The sequence below is a fragment of the Fundulus heteroclitus genome, chromosome 18, assembly GCF_011125445.2.
Source record: "Fundulus heteroclitus isolate FHET01 chromosome 18, MU-UCD_Fhet_4.1, whole genome shotgun sequence".
In the NCBI taxonomy this organism is placed as follows: Eukaryota; Metazoa; Chordata; class Actinopteri; order Cyprinodontiformes; family Fundulidae; genus Fundulus; species Fundulus heteroclitus.
In genome coordinates this window covers 20702468-20728731 of record NC_046378.1, presented here as the reverse complement: position 1 = coordinate 20728731, position 26264 = coordinate 20702468, and the positions used below count along the sequence as shown (strand labels likewise).

The window sequence follows — 26264 nt, the reverse complement described above, 5'->3', positions numbered from 1 at the left end:
TTCAAGCATGCCTGCCATATTTTCTTTTTTTTCTTTTTTTTTCTTCCAAAACTAACTGTTCAACAAGGGTCATACTTACTCTACTACTCTACTCTAAGTCCTAAAGTACACACAACAACAAAAACAGGAGCTAAGTGGCAAGATGAGACCTTTCTTAACAGTTTTTAGCAACCTCTATTAGCATAATTGACTGTTTTCTAGACAAGAAAATATTTCTACATTGTAAATGGTTTGTACTTGTATAGCGCTTTATCAAGTCATACGACCCCAAAGCACTTTACACTACAATCAGTCATTCACCCATTCACACCCTGGAGCTGGTGGGGGACTGACCACCGGGACACTGGCTGCAGGGGAAGTGTGTTGCCCAAGGACACAACGATTGAGATGGTCAAAGTGGGGAATTGAACCAGCAACCCACCAATTGCAGGACACACTCCCTAACTCCTGCACCACTGTCGTACCTTTTAGGTGGGCCTGTCAGGTGACAGGCTGCCAACATTTTCAAATCCGATATATTCCATTGCAGTGTGAAATTGATAAAAAATGATAAGAGGCAAACTTTCTGTGATCCTTCTGTTGCTGCTTGACCTTTTTATTGTCCCTCTGTAAAGAACCAAGTGTTGCTGTACTAAGTCCTTTCTTCAGTCATGATTATTGTTACAATTGAGGTCAACTTTCAACTTTATTTCTCTTCACTGAGACATCTCCAAAGAAACTGGCCATGTAGATTATTCACTTTACGACCATCAGTGGGCTGTTTCAGTTTAAAAGATCGAAATCTGACAAAACACCTAATATATACAAACTTAAAATGAAACTTCCATACTTTTATGACATCGCCGAATTTCATTTTATTATCTAAAGAATAAAACTATTACAAATATGACCTGGATTAACGCATGTCAATGATGTATGGGTTATTGGATGGATTTGTGGATTGGACCCAAACTAATTACACCAGTATTGGGTCAGATACTGTAGTGGAACTAAACTATACGTAAACAGCCACCTATCACCTTGCTTGTTGTTCAACCCTCATATTCAAGAAACTAAAATAAACTTTTATTATTTGAGAGACCTGTTCTTCCCTGAAAACCTAGTTAACTACTTTAATAGCCAGTGTTTCTGTTCCTTTTTGGGACGTTATCCATCTCTTTATTCTTGTTATTGGTGACCACAGAACCAGGGACAACACAGACGTCAAAGTCTGCTGCAGAAACCACGCAAAACTGAAAAGAGCACGAGACCAGGGGAGATAAATTAAGAGCAAAGCTATTTTGGTTCATGATTCCTTTGGGTTCAAGGTCTCAGGGAATCTTTGATTTCTTCCAGAAAAAAAAAAAAAATTAAGAACAATGTGGTTCGGCAAGTAATATGCTCTTTTTTTTTGCCACACACTTTTTCAACAATGCCCTTGCTAAGTCAGACAAAAATAATTGTTTTAGTATTGTTATTTTAAGTTATGAAAAATCAGACTGCCGCATTTTAATATCATGATGCAATTAATTCAAAATCTCCTCATACAAATGTCTTGTTAAAATCTACACGCAGGATTTCAGCTGCTAAATGTTTTGTGCTTACAACCTTTCACTGTGCCTCTTTGATCTTTCTGATAATAAAAGGCAGGTTTTATTCCGTTTGCCCTTTTCCTTGTTTTTTCTGCTTGACTAAACTTGACCTATCTACTGATGACAAATAACCAAGAAAACTGTCTGTCTGTCACTCTCCTGCAGACTCCAGCAGAGCAGGCTAAAGTCCGCATGCATTTGGTCTTGCAGGCAGCAGGTAAGTGCATAACATCGTAACTTGATTATTGTGTACAGGCTTTCTTATTCGACCCAAGAGAACTTTAAAAGAATATATCCGAGAACAATACTAAGCAATTAATGATTTCTATTAGCACTGAATGATTGGTACTCTCTCAAAAGGTCATTCAGTTTGTCCCGCTTTGGTTTATAAAAATAATCATGTCCATTCACATTTTTTACACCGTGGCAAAACATCTGTATGGAATTGCTTATATTTTATGTATAATAAATGAACCGATTGACTGCACATATTGTTTTTTAAGATTTTTTTTTTCTGATCCAATGTGCAGCGATTTGCACATTTTTTCATACGTTCTTCAACTTTTCCACAATTTGTCATGTTAAAACCACCAACTTCTCTGTATTTTATCAGCGGTTTCATCTGATATATCAGCACAAAGTGGTGCATAGTTGTAAATTGGAGGGAAAATGAAATGATTTTGAAATAAATATATGAAAAGTGCGCATTTCTATTCAACCCTCCTAGTTGATGAGTTTTTGAAGCTTGTTTTGCTACAACCACAGATGTAGATCTCTGCCAGCTCTACACATCTAGAGACTGAAATGGTTGCCCAGTCTTCATGATGCTGCCACCATCATGCCTCATAATGGGGAAGTGCTGTTTGTGTCATTTTTGGCCACGGACCGTAAACTGCGTTTGTGCTCACCTGAACTGAGCACCTTCTTCTACGTATTTGCTGTTTTCCTTTAAATGGTGTGGCAAAAATGCAAACTTCTTCAACCTTTAAACAACGGCTTATATTTTCTCATTCTTCCATGAAGGGCTGTCTTGTGTAGAGCACAACTAATTGGTGTTCCGTCAACAGGTTCTTCCACTATAGCCGTGGATCTCTGCAGCTCCTCCAGAGTAACCAACAGCCTGTCACTTTAGGTGCAAGGCCAAGTCTTTAATTTCTCTAAGTCTATCCCATAAAATCCTAATAAAATATGTAGAAATCCGGGTGGGTAACTTGGACTGTGAAAGTATAAGGGGTATGAATCGTTTTAGCAAGAATACACAATCTTCTGGCTGTGGGGGGAAAAAAACTAATTCTAAAGTCATTTGAGATTCGAGGCTAAATAAAGCTGAGAAAATCTGAAGACCTGTCAGCTGTTTCCAGAAGTTTTAGCGTGGGTCACATGTGCTCTGGACCTGGCTGGGCTCCATTGTCGTTTTCCCACACAGACTCAGTCGTCTCCCCGCACACATATCCCAGATTTCTGGGACACAGACTCAGACGGCCGCACGAGCGCACACAACCTCTCCGCCCTGACCACTGCTGGGCCCATATTCACTGCAGCTTAATTTCAAACGCTCCTCCCAGTACATAAGTCATAGATGTCACCATGCACACGGTGTATATATTCCAGTGTGTATTCGAGGGGTAGAGTTGCGAGCCAGATGTGACAGGCAGAGATTGACTGCGGAGAAAGATGTCTTCATGTTTACAGTCACACACACACACACACAGACTCCCATACACAGAGCACTTCAGAACAGGGCTCTAATTTCACCACAGGAAATATATGAAAGGACCAGGCATCTATACATCATCTATAAAGCACCCGCCAGCTACATACGCACCTCACTTAAGACTTGTTCGGCTGCAAGTGGAGGCCAAAGAACAACACTGCCATCCCTTGATCTGATTTTGCTGAATTGAGCTTTGTGCGGCATATATATATATATAATGCACTTCATCATACTTTAAATTTACTCGACATAGTTTACATGTGGTTGCAGGAGGGTTTTTGAAGTGGGAACGACTTCATTTCTGTGTTGCAGTCAGGTTCCAGAGGAAGGCTTGACCCTGATTCAGAATGTATCCCTAGGTATGTGAAACACCCGAACCTCCCTGTCCCACCTTAATGCTGACGTCCTGCTAGCGGCATTAAAGCCCTCCTGGCTTTGAGCTTGTGGCTTTGAGTGCTTCGGGCCAGACAGTTGCAGAAGCAGGCTCACGGGGTGAGAGGAGAGGCTTTAATGCGCAGGTTGTGTTTCTGGTTTTCTTCTCTATCTCTCACGGAGGCTTTCGGATAAAAGGTTTATGGCCCGGTCAAAGACTGTCCCCGGCAGCAGAGAGCCGAAAGCTCTGCTTCAGGCCTGTGGAGACGCACGGTTTAGGAGCAGGCTAGAACAATAAAGGAGGTTACGAAAAGTCCGCCGGAGATCAGAATCTGAACGTTTATACCTCCATCGGCTCTGATTGGCAAACAGCTGGTCAAATACTGTAAAATAACAGTTTCACCCTGTTCATTACATGTATCTAAACTAAGAACTCCAACCATTTTCAGTCTATAAACGCATCAAACAATGCATCAACAATAATACATATTTTTTTTGGGATAGTTTTATGAGGCTTTTATCTATCAAAGGATCTGCAGCAAGTGTTATCATCCTTAGAATAAAAAAATTGGTAAAAATCAGAATCCACAGGCCTCAAATAAAACTGGTTTTCTTTGCCAATAATTGCTTGACTGGTGAATCCCTGCTTGTTTTAGGGTTTCTGCTTCTAAACCAATTAATCATTATCAATAACTAAGTGGACCGACAGCTGTTAAGTATTCTGCAGTCAAGTCGTCGTTTATTTGGCTAAACCTTTTTGTCAGTGACTTTATTTGATTTGTTCCCTCCTCTGTCTCCCAAGCTCACTTTCCATCCTCCTGTCTTTGTTCCAGAGTTGTTAGTGGGCAGAGGGAGATAGGGATGGAGGGCAGGATGGAAGCAGCAGATGTTGGAAGGTTGTGTGAATGTTAATGTCCTGACGTAGCCGTGGAGCTTAAGCTTCCTCCTCCTCCTTCCCTCCGTTCCTCTCTGAGCGCCCGCCAGGCTTTCTCTCTCGGGGTCTCCTGACATCCTTAAAGCCCGCGGCTCTCCTCTCCACTCCTCTCCTCCGCTCTCCTCCACCTCTCCCCCCCCCCCCTCCTCCTCTCCCTTCTTTTGTCCGTCTATGGACTCTCTCTAGTCAGTAGAGAGCAGATCATCCCATGGCTAAAGCGGCTCAGGCCTTTTGTGTTGGGGGCCTCTGTGAACCTGTAATGAGCCCCCTCGGCTGGCCCGCTGGCCTGCTTAACGCTCACTGGGGGCCTTCGATGGGTGTGTGTGTGTGTGTGTGTGTGTGTGTGTGTGTGTGTGTGTGTGTGTGTGTGTGTGTGTGTGTGTGAAGTAGGATGAGGAGGGCAACCCTGGCCCCCAATAAAAGAGCTGGATGGATATGTTTATGGGTCACTTCCTGCCTGGCCTACATATCACACGTATAAACACACACACAGAACTCCAGATTTCCAAGACAGACATAATTATTATTTAATTAATATATTAATATTTATTATTTAATTAATATATTAATATTAATAATGATATAGTTTCATTTATTTTTTTCATTTGATATTATTTGTGGCATATATTTTCTTATACTGATATAAAGTTTCATCGCCACCTAAGAACAAATGTCTTGCGAAAGCATTCATAGTCCTTAAAGTTGTCCACATTCTTTTAATTATTCTGCAAGTAAAAATGACAAAAGAATTATATCATGCATTTTTATTCAGCCCTATTACTCAGTAGCCCGAGAATAATGCTTATATCCAACCAATTGCTTTTTTCCAAGTCATCTAATTAGTACATAGAGTCCTTCTTGTGCAATTTAAATGTTAAGCTGACAGCTAAAACTACACATCAGCCTATACTCAGTATCCTTACAGTGAAACACGGTGTTGGCAGCATCATGCCTTTCCTTCGCATGGACAGGGAATGGAATCAAACCTGATGGGGATTGGTTTGGGTTAAAGCCTCTTCATGTGTTGGAGTTGCTTAGATTATTCCAGACCTAAACCCAGTTGAGAATATGTGGCAAAACCTTAAAATTGCTGTCCATCCAGTCTGGCTGAGCTTTAAATATTTGCTAAGGATTGGCAAAGGTATCAGTCTCCAGATCTGCCAAACTGGGAGACTTGATGGTTTGTTAAGTATTTACTTGGGGGTCTGAATGCATGCCACGTTTCCAGGTTTTATTTGTAAAAAGAAAAAAAAAAAAAAAAAAAAAAACTGAAATCTTGGTTTATAGCTGTTGTGTGACTAAATGCAAAGAAGCCAAAGGAGAATGAATACTTTGGAAAAGGATTGATAATGTGTCCAGTAGAAAGCAGTTAGCTTATGTAGGAATAATGATGCTTATCATTGGTAGTGAATGCTGTATTTTTATAAGCCAAGAGGGTTGTAAATCATAGCTGATGTAGTTGCATTTCATGAGCAGTTCTTTCAGTTTTTTTTTTTTGCAGCTGCTTTGATTTTCACGTTAAAAGGAGACCTTGTGCACAGGTGTTCACTGTAGAGGAAGTTCAGTTTTCCCCCTGCCTTTTATTTCAACTGGTTTTTTGCTCTGCATTTTTGCTTTGTCGCCTGCTGAACTCGCACATGCGTCGCAGGTTCTCTCTGAAAACGTTCACAAAAGGAGAGATTTTTCATTCATGCTTACTTTTGTGCACGCACACAGCAACCACAACACCTTTACTTTTCATATTGTGCTCCTTCCTTTTCAGCCACTTGTTTGGGTCTCTGCTCTTTTCACAGCAATGTCCATTTCCACTCAAATGAGCATAAGTACTTTTGCACGGCAGCGGGCTTCTACTTATCCACACGTCAATAGGGAGTGTTTGCAGAACACCCACTTAGGACCAGAGGGCCGAAGGTCATCAAAACCTTCTCCTTCTCCCTATTTGAACCTTTGACTGCAGAAAAACAAACAATCCTTAAGATCTCATCAGAGGCTTGAACTTGGGCCACACTGGTCTGAATTCATTTTCCCTTTTTGGTTTGACACCTTGCTGGATTTGGCTGGAAAAAAAACACAGTTCTTGTTTGAGTCTCAAAACCTAAATTTGTTCATGTTTCATTACTAAACGCTGGGTTGCTGTTTAATTTAAACTACACGGTTAAAAAAAACTGTGCCTCTGACTATTGCACTTATGTTTCAAACTTTTGCGTGTACAATGCTTTTGATAAAAATAATTTCCCCATGAAACCTTTTGCATATTTCATCACATTCACCAACTTCATTGCAGCTGATCCAGAACGCTGCTGCCCGCGTTCTCACTAAGACTAAGAAAGTAGAGAACATCACCCCAGTTCTAAAGTCATTACACTGGCTCCCTGTATCTCAGAGAATAGACTTTAAAATACTTCTGTTAGTCTATATATCCCTAAATGGCTTAGCAACTAAATACATCACAGACTTGTTATCAGCGTATAAATCCTCCAGACCACTAAGGTCTTCTGGCTGCAGCCTTCTCTGCATACCTAGAACCAGAACCAAACATGGAGAAGCAGCATTTAGTTCCTATGCTCCGCTTATCTGGAACAAACTTCCAGAAAACTGTAAAAGTGCGGAAAGCCTGAGTTCTTTTAAATCAAGATTAAAAACACATCTGTTTAAAATTGCCTTTGACTGTTCTAGTTAAACAGTTTTACTGTTTTTAATGTTCTTTTTTGTTACTACATTCTATCCCTACTTGCTTTTATTCTATTTTCTATCTACATTTTATTATTTTGCTATATCTTAATCATATAAAGCACTTTGTATTGTCTTGTACTGAATTGTGCTATATAAATAAATTTGCCTTGCCTTGCCTTTAAGAAGGTTTTTTGCCTCTCGTGGCAGCTGATTTGATTCAACTAATAAACGGATGTCTTTTGTCAGGTGCATTCCTCCACGCCGTAAAAACAGCAATTATCAAGTTGACAACTTGCTATTCTAAAATTACAGGCCCACTTCAAGTCTTCTGTACATTCATAAGGTTATTTAAAAAGCTGCTCAATAACAATTAAAAACCTTTCTAACAATGACCAGCCGCTTTGACGTTTTTCTGTAAGGTTTCCGAGTTCACTAGAGTGCAGACTCCGCCCTCGTCAACCTGTTAAATGACATCCGCATAAATGCGCACTGTTAAAGAACCACAGCGCTGGTGTTATTGGACCTGAGTGCAGTATTTGACTTTGTTGACCGTGGTAGATTACTTGAGTGACTAGAGAATTGCATCAGTCTTTCTGGTAACCGTTCTGAGTACTACTTGAAGGACAGGGACCTCTTTGTGTCAGTAAGTAACTTTAAATCAGGGTTGACAAAAATCCCATCTGGAGTTTCCCAAGGCTCCATCCTGGGTCCATCCTATTGAATATCTCCATGCCCTCACTAGCTCAGATTATAATAAACAATAAGGTATGCTGCCATAACTACACAGTTGACAGACAGCTCTACATTACAATGTCACCAGGTGACTATCCCATTCAAGCGTTGAGTAAATGCACAGAAAAAAAATCATTGTGTGGATGTGCCATCATTTTCTTCAGCTGAATAAAAACAAAACTGAAGTGGTTATTTTTGGACCAAAGAAGGAGGGATTAAGACTCAGCTACATCTAGAAACCACCGACCAGGCCTGGACTCTCAATGTAGTGTTGGATTCAGACATGAACCTACAGAGGCACATAAATACAATTACAAAGTTGACCACTTGAACAACATTTCCAGGATTAAGGGACTAATGTCCAAGCAGGATCTTGGAAAAAAAAGTCATCCATGCATTTATCTTTAGTCAAATTAATTGCTGCAAGTCTTCACATGTCCACCTGAAAAGTCAGACAGTTGCAGCTGGTTCAGAACACCCCTAAAACTAAGAAAGTAGAGCACGTAACTCCAGTTGTGAAGTCCTTACATTGCCTCCCTGTTTCTCAGAGAATAAACTTTAAAATACTTAGTTTATAAACCATTGAATGGGTTTGAACCTAAATACAATAAAGGTTTATTGTTGTTGTATCGACCTTCCAGACCACTCAGGGTTCTGGTTCAATTCCACTGTTCATCACCAGAACCAAACATGGAGGAGCCTCCATCAGTTTTTATGCTACACTAGTCTGAAACATACGAGAAAACACCAAGAATGCCGAATCCCTAAGTTCTTTTAAGTCAAGGTTAAACACCCATATGTGTAGAGTTTCCTTCGATTGTTCTATTTAAACTATTAAAACAGTCTGTCCAACTTTTCTTTTCTTTATTTTTTTATGCTTTCATCATGTAAAGCACTTTAAATTTCCTTGTTGTTGAGACGCGCTTTACAGTTAAACTTGTCTTTACTTATGATTGTGAAGTGAAAAGAAAATGATGATGCTGCCACCACCGTGTTTTACTGTGGATAAGCTCCGTTCACAGTGACATGTATTGTTAGTTTTTCCGCCACACATAATGTATTGCAAAGAGATTCATGATGGTGAAAAAGGTTGGAGCTTTGAATTCACCCCGAATCTCTTTTGTGCAATATAACTAAATTAGTTGATCTTCCGTTGATATATTTTGCTCTTCGTAACTGTTTGGTAGAGTCACACTTTCAAAACTACAATTACCCAGTCAAAAACGATTTATTATTGATAATAATAAACAATTATTTATTTAGTTATGTTGCTAAACAAACTAAAACAAATGTCACTTCCCCTTTAAATCGGTTATCAGCCATTTTAAACATATAAAACATGACAATCTGCCAGATCTCTGCAGATTGTGTTACTAAGGATCTGTATTAGTCTGTCTCAGCTGTTCTATGCATATATGTTAGATATTGGTCTGTTTATTTGTGCTCTTTTACTGACTGACAGGCATGAAGGAGCAGAGTGGTGCCCGATTAGCTCAGCTTAACAGCATCACGCTGCAGGACTAATACTTCCACAGTAATAAGCTTTTCTGTCTCTGCAGGGGTCCTGCACATACAGACACACCCTTTCTCTGAAGCTCTCTGCTTCTTCCCTTCGTCTTCCTCGTTGTTTCTTCGTCCCGCTTTTCCTCCCTGTAAGTGCCCCCCCACCCCCATCCCCCAGGGCCCTGACAGATGTGTGCTGAGCAGACCACATACATGGAGGGTGTCACCTTACCCCCCCCCCCTGGAACCAAAGGGCTAATTCGCCACGTTTAGAAGGCTGCCACCCTTTGTTCTGTCAGGATAAGAGTTTTGATTGGCACAGAAAAATCAGAGAAGATCTAGTTATCTCAGTTTTATACAAATTTGCTTTTTTTTTCACAGCAGTCACTGTTAGAATTCATCACAGATTGTTTTAGGAAAGGAAATGTGGACAGTGGAGTTTTTTTTTTTTCATCACTTTATCTGTGGACATTCTGGTGTTCTTCTGTATGGTGTGACTAAAACGTGACCCTTCTTTCAAAGGGGATTTCTGTCTGAAGACTCAAGGGGAGCTACCCTGTAATAACTACTAATCGCATGCTCTTTGTCAATGTTTCCAAATGTGTCATTATTGTACTCTCAGCATATGCCACTTTGCTGTGACCACTGGGTACAGTAATGCAATGAGGGGATTTTTGAGATAACAGAAATGGTGAACGGCTACACATTATGTTGTTTTAGAGGTGTGGTACGGTGTAATTACAAGAGTAGAGCCTGTTTTCAACATGTCAGGTCATCTGTTGCCATTTCTAAAAGTGAGCTGATATCTAGACATGATTCAACAACACTGTCCAGAAAATTGTAAATTAAAATAAAACCCTGAATGTTCCTTAAATAATCTCAGTTTCATGATGGAAAAAACTGTTTAGAGCATAAAGCCTTAGCTTTTGCTGTATAAAAATAATCTTGAAGAAACCAGTGTCCTTATTCACAGAGAATCTGAGTCTTAAGATCAATTCAGATAGTTGCTGAGAGTGACTCTGAATAAGAAGAGAACAGAAATATTTATCTTAGTGAGGAGGTGTTGATGACCCCGTTGCTCGTTGTGATGCTGTTTTTTAAGAGCTGTAGAAGTTGGTTGATAGTACAAGAAAAACACACACACACACACACACAAATGCACTTCTAGTGATCAGTGGAGACAACCGATTAAACTGGACTAAGAAAAGTCTGTCATGATGATGCACTTAGCAAAGTTCAATAATTCTCACACAACATCAAAATGTTTGAACTCACCTTATTTACATCCTCATTTTAATTTTGATTTGCTCGTTTTGTTTAGCTGCCATACGGGTCATTTTACTACGTCATCTATTTGACATTATTCTTCATACTGCTACACGTGGTGCCTCTGACTCCACCTGCAGTCCACAACTTGTGGATCTCTTTTATGGGCTTTGCTTCACAACCTTCTCAGTGCTTTGGTTATTCCTGCTGCCTGCACACACTTCTCTACCACATTTTTCCCTTCCACTCAACTTCCCATTAATATGCTTAGATTCAACAGTCTTTGACAGGCAAGCGTATTTAGCTTTCAGGTGTCAATGACTGTAGAGCTTTTCTCGTGACCGTGTAGACTATAACATTTCTGAATAAAAATTATGCACAATATATTTGGAGTTTCAGTGTTTGAACTGTATTTCTGAAATATCTGTTCTATGATATATTTATTTTATTTTATTGAGATGCACCTATAATAGTAATGCTTTTCATTAATAGTTACAGGAGATGAAAACAGTGATGCTAAATGAAAAACAGAGCCGCACCATATTGATTGATCAAGTTGGGTTTGTTATCTATAATCCCATATGCAATAAACAGATTACGGTTCATACTCTGCAGAACTGTACATTTTCTGTCTTGGGTGCGACACGCCGACATGTTTGGGAACCCCAGAGGGGAAACACCCTGACCCCGTCATGTTGTGTCAGGTTTAGAAACAGAGAAGTAATCAGAGGGTGGTATATGTGCTTCTGTGCCTCTACAGGTCAGCTGAGGTTAAGACACAAATTTACAAGCAAAAAATAAAAACAGACAAACTGCATCATCTATAAACTTTACTTTGCAGCTCTTCTTAAATGAAATAACCATCTTATATACGCTGGGATGCCCTCACCATCAGTCAGCTCAGACTTTTTTGTTAAATTTGGGTCCAAAAACTGTCATAAAGCTTAAACAATAACTATGCAGCCTCATCTTTGTGCACATTAATGCAAGTATATTTCTGAACAGCTGCAGAAATCACCCTCGCCTGTTTGCTGGAATGCCGTCCTTTGGCAGGATAATGGCACTGGGCTGTCCTGTAATTTAGCCTCTGTAACCATTGATCAGGAGGATTTATGTGCCATTACCTCACTCTTCCAGTCAACGGTCGTAATTATGTCTCTGAGACAGAGAGGGGAGCGGGGCTTGGCCTTATATTGGACCCAAATACCTGAATTAGATTTTAACAAACTGCCTCTAATGTTCGCCTACTTGCAGACTGACAGCGGTGTCAAACAGACTGACCTACAGATGAGAAAAGTGGACAGATAGGAAAGCTTTTATCAAGCTTCATATACAGAGTCATGTCTCTTGGAACCCCTTGCCTGAAGCTGTTTCTCCTAGCTACTCAAAAGAGTCTGGGCTTTAAAGGGACGTGTGCGCGTCCACAGAAACGATTTGCCTGGCGTGTCTTCCTCTGTACCTGTAAGGGCATTTTCCTTTGATGAGAAATAGGTTTTTCAGTTCAGAGGTTTCTGTCAGCTGCAGGGAGGATCAAGTGACCTAAGGACCGCCTGGATCAGAGGTTTATGTACAATTGATTTTTCTGGTTTGGTTTATGGGTATAATAAACACAAGGCTTACTGCGTCCTCTTTGTGTAAACCAATGATGCCCCCTTCCCCTCGTCCTCTCAGTTCTCTTCATTGCCAGTTATGTCCTCAGTTCAATAAAGCTTGACCGAGTGATGCTCTATTCTGCAGACCATTGATGATACCAAGATTTCTCAATTAGCACCGTCAGTGCAGTAAGGATCAGCTGATAATTTGCTAAATAAGGTAATCTCCTGCTGTGCCATTATGCCTTTTTTGAGTTATTTAATGGCTATTAAATAACTTTCGGTCTGTTAGGTATTGTCCACAGAATATCAGCCCAAACATCTGATATCAGGACAATAGTTTAAAGGATATCTGAGCACTGGCATTCTTTTTTTTTTTTTAAGGTTACTTTTATACATGACAAAACATGGACAGTGAACATCATTCAGAACAGAGGTTGCCAAGGGAGGGAGGACTGCAGTACATCACAAAAAAAACCTGACAGATTATTGGATCACAGGGTACAAACATGTACATTTCCATGAAGAGTCTTATAAAGGAGGAATTTTTATCCAGAAAGACCAAGTTCAGCCACAACGCACAGCACTAAATCCCAGTTAACCACCCCGAGTAGTAAGTTAATAAAACTCAACTTACTTTTGAATTCCTATATGTCAACCATTTCAACCAATATTTTTGAGTTTTGTTTTCCTGGAGTCTTATGGAGAAGGTAAACGTTTCCATCTCACAAATTTCTTCAACAGTGGCTAACCAGTCACATAGTGTCGGAGGGCTCCTACCAAGCCACTTTCTTTTTATTGATTTCTTTCCAGCTATGAGTAATATTTTTAGAAGATATTTATCCTCAGTACTGAGTTCACTTCGTAAATTGCTTAGATATATAGTTTTAAAATCCTGCTCAATGTCAAAACCAAGAATTCCCCTTATCTCCTTAGCTACCTTTAGCCAAAAGGAATAGATTAAAGGGCAACTCCAGAAAATATGAAAGTGGTCGGCCATCACATTGTTGCATTGTCTCCAACAGTGTCCAGATTCTACTCTGCCGGTCTGAAAAAATGTTCGTTACTGGCATTCTTTTACCAGCAAACTCTGCCCACTTATAAAATAAATGAGTGAAAATTTCTCTTCAAGTACAAGAATTTATTACCAGAAATAAATGATCCAGGAAACACCATTATGAAATGTTGCTTATCCGAATTAATTTCAATCAACAAATACTCTTTACTAGGCTAGTGCAACACTACTAAACTACTAAGCAAAATTAAGATTAAAGAAGCAACTATGTACAATCAAAAAAAGATCAAAAACAATAAATGTCGACGATCATCATAACAATTATTCAGTGAATCCTGGATTCACTGCAGATCTAAGAGACAACCAAAGTTCATTTCAAAGAATATGGGTTGAGTTTAAATTAGCTTAACTAATTTAGAACAACTTTTGGTATGTGTTCAATCATTTGCGATGCAAATCCCGCGTCAGACAAAACGTTATTAGAGGAAAAAAGATTTTAAAGAAGGATTTGCTAAGTAAAAATCATTAACCTTCAGGAGCACAGAGCTTTTCTCTCCTCCAGCGTTTGTGCTGTGATTAGCCCCTTTCTGCTAGTCTGAGCCTCCGGACTAAAGCAGAAACGACACAAAGTAGCCGTGTCGTCTTAATAGTACAGATATCTCATCATGCCTCTCACTTACCAGTTTTATGACCCAAACCTTTTGTGTCACAGAGGTAAAAGACTCTTTTATGAAAAAAAACATTATTAATAACATTATTAATACTTTAATTTGATATCAGAGGACCAAAAGTGCACATGTGGGTAAGGAGGAACAAGGGGCAGGTGCTCCAGCCCCCTCCGCCCAACAGGGATACGACAGGTCGTCATACTGTATAGAAAAGTTTGCTTTTCTTATTCTCCAGGACATATATGAGAAAAAGCAAATGGTGTGTGTGTGTGTGTGTGTGTGGGAAAAATCTTTCGCTGTTTAAAAAATACATTTTGAAGCTAAAATATGATGCGTATGAAATACAGACATCAACATAGCTTTCAGTGGCACTACCATCAATAGTAAAACTTTGCTTGGTAGAAATACTATAAAGGCTAAGGTTTTTATTTCATCTTTATCAGCCCAACATTCAGGAATCTAACCATCGTAGGCCAGGTAATGATTATACATTCGGTAGTGATTTTCTAAAATGGACAAAATATGTTATTACTAAAACCGCTGTGATTAAGACGAAGCTTGTAATGAGATTTTTACTATAATATTGTCCAGCAGTAGTTTTCATTATCGAGCTTGCAAAACGGCATCTAGTAGTTGTCAGCATATCTTCATCTGGAGAATTGAGCGTGTGCTTCGATCAATCTCCTCGGATATCGAGACATGAGGTTTAAGCTTAACATCCTGTTTTAATTGTTCGCAGACTCTTATTTTGGCGTAAGAAAGGAAGTAGTTCATGAGTGTTAACAGAATGGACTAAATACTTCTTGTGGCAGTTATGTGTCAAAAATGCCATTTGAAATTGCGTGGTAGATTTCGTGTACCAGGGTGAATAAAAAGACAACTGGATAAGATATGAAACGTTTGGAAAGTATAGTTTCCATCCACCGATAAAGAAAATAACTATTTTGAAGTTTTTAACCTCTAGTTCTACATTTAAATGAATAAGAGCGATCAACCCTGAACCGAGATACTTTAAAATACAGTTTCAGATTAATGGAAAAAAATGTTGAAGGCTTTTTGGCATAAGGACTGCTTTAAATTGAAACAAGGGTGGACACTTAAGTATATAGACAACCTAAACCTGAGCTGAATTATTCTACATCGTTCTCATGAACTCAATATTATCTATTGTTTAATCTTGAGAGCTTAAGACCTTAAAATTCATTTAAACATGTCAAAAAAATACATCTCGTGTTTTTGTTTTTTTTTTGGCCAACAGAAGTGTCATTGTGGGCAACTTTAGAGTCTGCGGGATTTTGTTATAGTTTTTGTTGAATAAAGAAAAGCCCAACCAGCGTCCAAACGTTTAGTGAACATGCTGATAAATAAACAGTGATCAAAAGAAAAGAGAAAATATTAGCAGAAAAAATCTGAAAATTTCAGTGTAGATAAAAATGTGTCGATTAAAAACAACCAGTGAATTTGTAGTATTCGCTGCTACTTGACCAGGTTGGCTTTAAAAACGTGAACTAGTAATCGTCTAAGAGAAATAACATAAATCTATACATAACTATAAACAAATCTTCAAGGCTATTTGCTGTCTGAAAACTGAGAGCAGATTTGCCCCCGTGAAACATTAAGGTCAAGACTTAGGAGTTTTATCCTGTCAGGTCAAAATGTACATTTTACTGACACTGAAGATGTTACTTATCATACATGCTCGTCAAATTATTCCCAACCTTGCTCGTCTTACCTTGGGGGGAGCAAAATGTACATTTAACAGTCGGAGCCCGTTAAAGAAATCGCTCTGATTCTGTGAAAGCGTGTGAGAAAGAGCAGGGAAGTAAGTGGTTGTGTAAGCTTTGTTTTCATTCTGTGGGCAGATTTCAGCAGCATCTGGCGAGCTCTTGAGAAAGAGCTGCTCTGAGTACGTTCAACGCCCCCCCCCCCCGCCCCCCCCCTCCCCGAAACACCCCACACCCCCAAGTTTTGGCTCCCCCACTTTGTCGGTGTTCGAAGAGACACGCGGGCGACTGCTTTCCTCCTCTCGTCTTCTCTCAACGTGTAGACATTTCCATAACACAAAAAGAATATTTTTAATTTGCCCGCTTTCCATAATTTTTCAACATATGGTTTGAACGATTGCGATGCAAATGTATGTGCTAATTATTTGCAGACCAGCCATTGAAGTGGAATAAAAGCAAATTTGCAATCACCTTAAATTTTGCTAACCGTTCACTGTTAAGTAAACTTTGCGAAGTAATTTAATTACCTTGGACTGCTGGCGGTGCGTTTTGGGAGGGGGTGGAGAGGGAAGCAGAAAGGAAAAGAAGGTGGGGTGTACTGAGAATCAAGAATTCTGTATAGTGGTTGTCTTTTTTTTTTTTTTTTTTTTTTCTCATCCTGTATTATTTCTAGGTAATCTTTGCAAGGGAAGACCTGTAAATATTTTAGCAGACTGTCTTGTGAAATCATGTTTTCACAGGATCATACCATCTTCTCAGTTTTGTAAATGTTTCCGCTGGGATTTAATGGATGTGGCAGCTCAATTGGCCTTGAATTAGACATAAATGGATTACAGCGGCGCTGACCCACACTTTGCTTCACGATTTGGAGTAATTTCTGCTCTCTGACACGCCATTCTTCATGTTAAGGCCAGCACCGCGCAATTATGCCAGGAATGTAATCGCATTTTTACCTATTACAGAAGTGTTGTTAATCATGATTGTTGGTCTGTGAATTTATGCGGAGTGAGCCGGCGCTCCTTGTGGCACCATGAATACACCAGTCCCATCTTTTACAAGGAGTACTTTACCTCCCAAGTAGCGCTAACCTCTGACAGGAGACACTTGAAAATCAAAGGAAACCCCGGCCCCTACATAAATATCCAAGTAGTTAGAGGCATCAAGTATGAAAAACCTGCTTCAACAAGTGATGTTTATCATCTTTTTTTTTGAGTTAGTGTTATACGAGAGGAGCTCATTTGTCTAGAAGCCTATAATATTTCCCAACTTTCTGATCAATACATGAAGGGATGGCATGAGCCTCCCTTTTACACTAATCTCAGTATATAAATAAAAAATGTCCATTCTTTTACGTTGATTGCGTAGTTTGCCTTTTTCCTTTGATAAAAAGTGATTTTTTTTATTACATTTTGACACATAATGTCCTAAATTTCTATCATAATTTAATTCAATTTTAAAATACTAATCCCAAAAGGTAATTCAATAGTGCTGCTTAATTTAGAGGTAATTTAGGAGGTATTTGAGAAGCGAGGCCACATGTTATAGGCAACAGATGTTACCCTCCAAAACAAATGTAAATACTGTCCGGTGGTTTAATAATGCGGTTGTCTGTGGTGTTTTGTGGTGCTTACATTTTTTTTTATATATCAGTCCTCATGTAGAGAAAATATCTGATATTGATTATTCATCCTAAGTCTGTTGTGTATGTGTGTCATGTGTATCCTGCCTCAAACGTAATGTCAACATGGTAAAACATGGTGATGATAAAAGATTCTTGATTCATTATTATTGTATTATGGGTAATATTTTACCATTATAAATGTATTTGGTATTACAACTAGATCTGTATCGGTGGAAAATAATCCTCATTCAGGACGTTTGAGTGTACAAATCACACTTTGGTTCTTTTCTTTGGTAAGCTACCTAAACAAAAAGGTTACTGTTTTTTTACTTTATTCATCCTTGAACAAAGTATGCAAATAAACACCTTGCTTAGTAATTTCTCAAAGAAAAATATGTAAAATAACTATAAATGTAGAAGTATAGAATATCAACCTGACTAGTATTGTTCTTGTATTCGAATAGCTTCTTTTAGCTATAAATTAGGTTTATGCAAAACAAGCAGATAAAAAAATAACATTTTAGTGAGTGCAACATCCATTTTGTACAGTTTTAAAGCATGCCCCCAAAAAAATTTATAACATGCCAGTGAGCATCTGAGTTACTTCAATGACATGTTCTCTTGTCTACTAAATCGGAAGAGTGGCTTAGAGAAATGTGGCCAAAAAAAATGTATATTCCAGAGAAGCACAAACTCATGGATACACCAAAACTTATGTGGTCAGTGATACGATAAGCTTCAAATTAACGTGAAATAGCCCTTGGTTAATATGATATGCCTTGTTGATAATTTCTACTCGTAACATGTTTGATTGAGATTCCAGATTCTAGTGAAAACCCCCCAAAAAATTGTAGTTCTGCAAAGTTCAGAAAGCTTTTTCCTTGTTTTTGAACATTTGTGTTTTTAAATTTTTTTCTTTTGTACTCAAATAGGTTAGTTTGCCCTAGCCTAAATACTAAAAACAGAGTTAGTCTTGATCTGTCAAAACTTAAGACTGTCTGGCTGCTATTTTTCTCTCTCTTTTTTTTTTTTTTTGCAAAGAAGCTGTGGCAGATGCAGAAAAGGCAAATGAGTGTGTCCTCCATTAATTCTGCAGCTGACTGCTAAATATTTTCAGAAATAATATTTTTGATGTTTAAAAAATAATTAAACATATTTAAATACAGATGGTCAGTCTCGCGGCTCCTTTTTAAAGCATTTTTGGGGTGCGTTCAGTTTTAATTCCCTTCCACTCAGCAGTACAGTATAGAGGGAAACGTGGACCCCCGCGCCGTTTTGTAAGCGCTCGTGTTCCCCTGCATCAACAGGCTGCAAACATGCTGGTTGGGTTCTTGAAGCTTTGCATGATCAAGAAAAATCTCTGACTTTGCTGCTAGTTTTTTCATCTTTATCAGCTCCTGTGGGGGGTATGTGGGGGTACACGTACACACCAGCGCTCGTGCGCGCCGTGTAACGCCTGTGTGCAACGTAGGTAAACGGATTATGCGCGTGTGTTTTTGTGTGTTGCCGTCACGGGTTTCGGTTGCTTCAATAACAAGCTCACCCACTGATTTCAATTAAAAATGTAACTGTAACAGAAGTTTCCATGCATAAGGCAGCCTTTTGCTATCATATATAGCCAACTGTCATTTCAAAGGAGTTAATACTTCTCTAAAAGTTTTCTTTTTTTTTTTTAATGCCCCCCTTTTTTTTTTCCTCATCAATGTCTCGCTGGTGAAGTTGAGACAGCGTCGCCTCTCTTTTCACACCAGGAAGGCAAAGGCTGGAATGGATTTGAAGTAATAAAAACCCCTTTGTTTTAGTTTGTATTGGACCATTCATCATCACTTTATTTAATACGAGGCTGTAATTGTGCCATCCCCAGCCATCACTAATGGCTGTGTTCATCTATGTTTGCTTTGTTGATGGAAATGAATGAAATTAGGATAAACAACCGCAGAGTCGCGTGTAATCAAGCCCTGATTAATGCACCGGCTTTTCAGCGCCGTTTCTCATTCCACAACACCTGATATCTTTTCCATAAACAAATTGTGTTTGTCTAAATGAAGAAATTAAATGACGCATTTGATGAGTTTATGATTGACCCGGTCCGGCTCGTGGCTCATTACTCTGTGTCTTTGAGGCCAAGAGGTATGTTACTAATGCTCTGTCACTTCCCACACGAGGATTTATCACCGCCGCTGATTAATGGCAGCCAAACAGCATTTTAATAATTTTATGATTGTGGTTTCTGGCAGCCACGGGGAAAGATCTCCAGCGAGGGAGAGAGAAGAAGAAGATAGAGGCTAACAGGAGGGAGGGAAAGGGTGGGGTGCTGAGGAAGAAAGTCCAAAAGAGGGAGAGAAAACGACAGAAAAGTGTTCATTCCAGATTAAATGTTTCATTGCTGGGGAGGATGTGCAGACGGCAACTTGATTACGCACTGCATGAACATCCCCGTAAATCCTTTCTTTTTTTTTTTGCACTTGAAAAGTATTTAACACACATGTTTAATGAATTTCTTCCCACTTGTTATTATATTTATTTTGTTATTGGAAAGCAACAAATTGGCTGCAGATCTTTATAAAATGTCCAACGGAGGTGACATGTCGAGCTAGGACAAGGGATTGGAGCAAAATTCTATTCAGGAGAAGGTTGTTAGTCAAATCAAGATTGGGATATTATGAGTAGATGTAATTTATCTCTAATTATTCATGGGCTACTGCAATTAAATGTGTCAATGCAATTCCAAGGGGTCAAAACTTGTTATATTTTTTAAAACTTGATCCACCCAAACTAGAATCAGAACAACAATGAACAGAACTAAAGAGTAATACAAAGTCTGCTGAAAATGATAAATGATTAAAATTTATGTTAAATTTGAACATTGTTATTGTTATCAGCATAATTTATCAAAGATACTTAAAGATCATGAGAATTAAACTAATAACAATTGGTAAAGTATACAAGTCCCTTTGTAGTGTAGTGGGCGTCTTTGATACGGGGGATCTGGGTTCGAATTCCGGTTGCATCTGGAAGGGCATCCAGCCTTAAAACTGTTAAGTCTGTGTGTACTTCATAATGACTTTCCCTGAACAAGGGAACAACAGAAATGAGTAAAGTATGCTGATTCTTTATGTATACAAACTGGAGGTAGGCTGGAATCAAATTGTGACAAAGAGGTATAAAATGGTAGCCTCGTGAGACCATCCTGATCTCGCGAGCTTTCAAGGTTTCACTCGCAGATCAGTCTGGATACTCTCCGTTGAAGAAAATTTGGAGCCGTTCACCAAACGAACGTCCAATCAGCGTTGGCTTTGAGGCGGGTTGAGGTGTGACGCAACGGGAAGCGCGTCAGTTCAGTCTTAACAGCATGGCGGCTTCAGCCGATGAAACTAGCGTTAGCGTGGCTATCGAGCAAGTTTTATCGGAATTACAGAGTATTTCTTTGCTGAGCTAACGAGCCTTTACCTGCAGCAGCAAGAGTAGCTTGGCTTGTGGTTGTGTTTTCGTCGTCGCTCTGTTACGAGCGACGACGAATCTGATTGGTTCATTTGGCCCGTCTATCACCAACATAGGCCAATCAGCTAACCAGTATTTTCGCCCCTTCCCAAAATTACTTCAACGGAAGGTTTCCAGATGGATATGCGGAGCAAATCTATCTGGCGGAGTCAGGTAAATAAAATGGGTGCCATTAAAACCCAGATTGTGAGTTTTACTGAATAATCAAAGACTACTTTAAGTCTCATCTATTAAATATCAGTTGTCCTTGATACCGACTTGCACAAATAGATGAAAGGCTGCCTCTATTTTTTTTGTGCTTCTTTTAAAGGCTGTATTTTTACCTTGGATTTTTTTTTTTTTTATAAAATCCTGAATGTCATTTTACTAAAATAAAAATGTGATTATAATAAATTTGCCCTATCTGTTAGCTTTTTCTTAGAGTTAATGTTTTGGAGCCGAAATGCCATCATTAGAAATTGTCCCAAGAATATTCAGCTTTAGCTGTTCTTACGTCTTTTTAGCTTTATAAAAAGAGCTATGTGTTCTTGAAGATGAATAGCTGTTCATCCACTTGGCACAATACTAATACATTTCACATCTGAAATGTACACAGAGTTATTACTTCTTTTTTTTTTACCACCATAGCAAATTTTCGTGATGTGATCTTTTGTAAATTGATGTGCGAGCTTATGTGAACGCTCATGTCTAAATTGTATTTAACCTCATTGCTGTATAGAGTTAAACTCTTGTTGCCAAAGTACATATAGCCCTGACTCTGGAGGTTTTGAGCAGCACATGTTTTACTCTTGCCACAGTCAATGTTAGTTTGAATTAGACTTGTGCAGGTCATTTTTCCTCCTACCTCAGAGACACAGGAATAAACGCAGTGGGGCTGATAAACATTTAGACACCTGTCGTCTCCAATCTTACATTCCCAGCCTCAGGAACAGATGGAAGTCATGAGTTGTTTTAAACTTCTAATGGAGTCCTAATTGTGTACAGATTGCACTGTTACCCCTATCCCCAATAGACACACACACTCAACCACTTATTTATCTCCTTTTACCTTCCTAATACACCATTTTATCCCACCCATCTCTCATCATTGTCCTCAGTCTTTAGCCACTCCCTTGGTCTCTGCTTCCTGGTCCCTCGCGCCCCTCATCTACTAGTTTTAGTATTGCGTTGCAATCGCCACTCCCAACCTAACAATCAGAGTGGTGTGACTAATGACAGAGACATCCACCCACATTCATTTAAAAAGACAGCGCTGACACATTATTTACAGAAGTCCACACACACACATGTACACGCACATTTGCAACTGTCAGAGTTGTTCATTTGTCCAAAATGCCACACCCAATACTTCGTCCACTCTTCTTCCACATCCCGCCGCCCAGATCTGGTGGTTCCACTGGAGGAGTTAAGAGAAATAAACAGTTAATTAATCCACCATTGGCTCAATCTTGCAGATTTATGCCTGATTAGCAATCCAGGCAATAAGGGGCCCCTGGGTACCCACCAAGCCATGGCCCCATCTACCAAACCAAAACTCCAGCTGTGTGTTTAAAGAGACATAAATAACAGAAAGCGCACCGCTCTTCTTTCATCTCCTCGTGCTGAGGAGAGGGAATTTCTGAGGGAGAATTAATGTTCATTTAATTTCCCTTCTTTCTTCCCCTCATGTATTTTCATTCTTCAGGTATTTCTTGTCTCTGTGTTTCTCTATCTCAGTTTCTTTCTATCTCACATATACATAGAGAACAGGGACCCTTTTTCATAGCTACTACATCTGCAGGACACATGTTCAGAGTGTGTACATTTGGGAGGGTTGCTGCCGGCCCCTGAATTAGTGTGTGTTAGCTCAAAAGAAAGATGTTCAGGCTTGTATCTGCTGATGGTCAGAGTATGTTTTTTGTGATGCTCTGAACATTATCCCTTGTTACCAAAAGCCAATCTGTCTCCCTCAGTTTGATTCATGTCTTTCTTGAGCCAACGGACAAACCGCAGCTGTAGACTCCCTTGCAAATATTGATGGGGTCAGCTTTGCTCCTAGTCACAGAAAAACATTTGTGAGCTGCAGTTTAATGTGTAAGTTTCAGCGTGCCAGTGGCTAGCAAAGGTGTTCACAAGTCATTTTTCAAAGTCAAGCGTAAAGTCTTTGAGTGGCAAGTCCAAGACGAGTCGTAAGCCTTTTCTCGCAGGTGAAGTCTCAAGTCATTGGGGGGTGGGAAAGTCTAAGTTAAGACTTAAGTCATTGGCATTGTCTTTTGCCTCATGTCTAAATAAAGGAGGGACAAGTCCAAGTTAGGTCTCAAGCCATTAAGAGGCAAGTCAGAGATAAGTCTCAAGTCTTCTACCCAATGTCGGTGTCACGGCTTTGAGTGGTAAGTCAAAGTGATGCTAAAGCCTCTGAGGGGCAACTCCAAGGCAGGTCTTAAGTCTTTAACTTCAAGTAAAGTCTTAAATCATTATAGGAAACTAGTCCAGGTCTGGTTGTCAAGTCTTTGAGAGGTAGCTAAAACTCAAATTTCAGCTTTAGCATTGACCTTGCTGGTTTTGACCTTTTGGTTTTTGTCCCATTAGACCCGCGGCTACATCCTGAACCTTCTCCTACTTCTTCTTACTTCATGATCTATACTATTTATCAGATATTAGTAGAGCTGCACTACTGAATTTTATGTGAAGATATACTAACTTTGAAATAAGTGCTGTGTGTTAAATCCTTGCAGGAGTTTTAAATCTACAATGGCGCTATTGACCTTAACCTGGTGAAGTTATGGATTTATAGGCGGCTTCATTACTGCGACAAAAACAAAGTCTGTAACGTTGCTGAAGACAAACAACCAGCAAATATCTGCAAAGTGGTGAAGTGTGGGGGGGGGGGGTAGTGAGGTTTGTCTCCATATCACACCTAATCAGTGGGATCAGCTGAAGTGAATAAGATAGGTGTTACTCCAATTGGCCCAACATGTGGATATGTGATAGAAAGCTATGGATTAAATCCCTCTGCCGGCATTGTTGGGCCTTCCATGCAAGCTTGGCTTTTCTCCTCTCACTCTTAACACACCGACATACAGCAGTACCAGAGCAGTAATGATAAACGCCTAATCCTCACACACACACATACACCATTAAACCCGATGGATTACAGTTTGGGGAATTACGGGAAGGATTTCTCTGTCTTGCTCCTTCCTCTCCTCCTCTGCTTTCAGTGCCCTTGCTTGTCAACATCCCCACTTGGCCCAGGCTGCCAATCCAAAGCTTTGATGAGGCAGTGTCAGCTATTTGTTTGGCCAAGCACAAATGAATATCTGAATGTGCAATAGAAAGAGAGAAAGAGAGATGCAGAGACAGAGGAGCTGATGAAGAGGCAGAATGGCCATCCTAATCTGCCACCTTCTTCCTCCTCTCCCTCTTTCTGTTGTCTCCTTCACAGGTCTGTCTCTCTCTTCCTGCATCCATTCTTAACTCAGTCTCTCGCCCTTTATCTCTTAAGCACAGACTGAGCCAGTGTGGGCTTGCAGATGATTACCGGTGTAATCACTCACATTTTAGATCATCTGATAGAAGAAAAAGCCTACAAATCATCTTAACACCCCCTAAATCCCCTGAACTCCATCTCGCGTAGACTGTGGCCAACAACTACTTTATTTTTGTCCTCAATATCTTCTTTCTTTAACTGTAGGCCAGGAAATTCCCTGTGAAAGCTCAGTTAAAACAATGCCCCAGTAAGCTCATTCTACCAATATCCACTGCTTATTTCTATGTAATGTAAGCCCTGGATTTGCCAGTTGTAAGAAGATTGATGCACAATATCAGTACAAGTGGAGTTGATGTAGCTAACTTTGTACTAAGTGGTTGCTTTTTGTATCCTAGTGTGGGCTGCTTACTGTCAGTAACAAGGATCAGCAGAAAGTGTTGTTTTGCTTTTGACTGGGTCAAGAGATGCTTCAAGGGTAAATCCAAGAATATTCTTTAGGGTTTGCAACATTTTAACAATCAGGGCTCAATAACTTTTGTTTTGCAAAGACGATTCCTCTGATTGAATATGTAAAGTTGAACTTGTGTGCTGTGACATACATTATTGCATTTCCACACATAATGTTTCTCAAGACTGCATATTTGTGTTTTCATGTATTAGATTTTTATCCATCATCAATACCCTATCTCAAGTGATCATTGGGGGAGCAGCGGTCTAGTGTTCACCCTGGACAGAGTGCCAGTCCATCACAGGGCATACAAGGTTTTATATCGACAAAAGAAAGGTTTCAGATGATAAATGAACTCCTGACATGTTTGTGTATTTTCTCTTCTGGTCTGTGTGTTCACGCTTTTAATTAGTTTATATTTGCCTTAAGTACATTTAAAACAATAACAAAGCATAGTTGCTCAAAATACCAGCAGATCACTTTGCTTCTTCGCCATACCTCGCATCACCATTTCGTCCCATCCCACTTCCTGTTGGATAACAAATCCTTTCACACATAAGCACTAAACCTTTGCATATGAGTTTGGCATGTAAGTGGGAGTACTTAAGGCTTTAGTTGTATATTAATTTCTGAAGATGTTTTATTACTTGCTATAAAATCTGATAATTTTAGTTCTGATTCCATTTTTGGCCAGTTGACTTTAATCGAATATTAGAAATTGTGTCTCAACAAACCAAAAAAACTATGAGTAAATTCCTTCTGGTAGATATTAACAGTCATTGGTGAATTTACTTGACAGAGTCGACTTTTGGGAAGTGGATAGGACAAACAAAGGTCTAATAAGGATTTACAGACGCAGGAAACAACGACAGACGCTGAGGTTCATCACACTGCTAAGCAGAATCATCACCGGAAATGATCTGTCACAGTAGGGAAGCTAGTATTTTTATGAATGTCTGAAATGTCAGCTGAGCGCACAGAGATGACGCGGTCTGCTCATGCGCTCTTCGTTATCAGATAACCGAGATAGGGAAAAACTGAAAGGGTAGTGTAAACGGGGTAATTGAATCTTTTCGGGAAAAGGAGGGACATTCACCAGAACATTCTGAGCTGTCTGGGCTCAGCAATACCTAGTACCCGCCTACCAAAGGTGTGTTTTAACCAATTGTGGTATGAAATGAAAACAGCGTAAGCAGCAGATGGCATGAGAAACCACAAGTGACGCTGGTAGAGGCGTGCTTATTAGGATAGTGACACTCATGGCAATTGTGAATCCTGACAAAACAGATGTGATAGCAGCAGCCACATGTGCGTCCTCCTGTGCTGCCATGTTTATTTTGGTTTGGCTGTGAGCTCAGCACCTCTTGTTTTCCTCACTTCTGTATGCCTCGCCTTAAACTATAATACTACAACACGATTGCCCGACCCAGTTTGGGTCGTTCTCAAACCGTTGAGGCGGGAGCG

At 39.6% G+C, this 26264-nt stretch overlaps 1 protein-coding gene across 2 annotated transcripts in view; it reads left to right on the top strand.

The window, feature by feature from the left end:
• rsrc1 (arginine/serine-rich coiled-coil 1) overlaps positions 1-26264 on the top strand; it is a 191902-nt gene that overhangs the window by 101241 nt on the left and 64397 nt on the right. For both annotated transcript variants that reach the window (XM_036149829.1, XM_036149830.1), the window contains exon 6: positions 1737-1788. In XM_036149829.1, coding sequence (XP_036005722.1) covers positions 1737-1788 — 52 coding nt within the window. The remainder of the gene's footprint in view (positions 1-1736; positions 1789-26264) is intronic.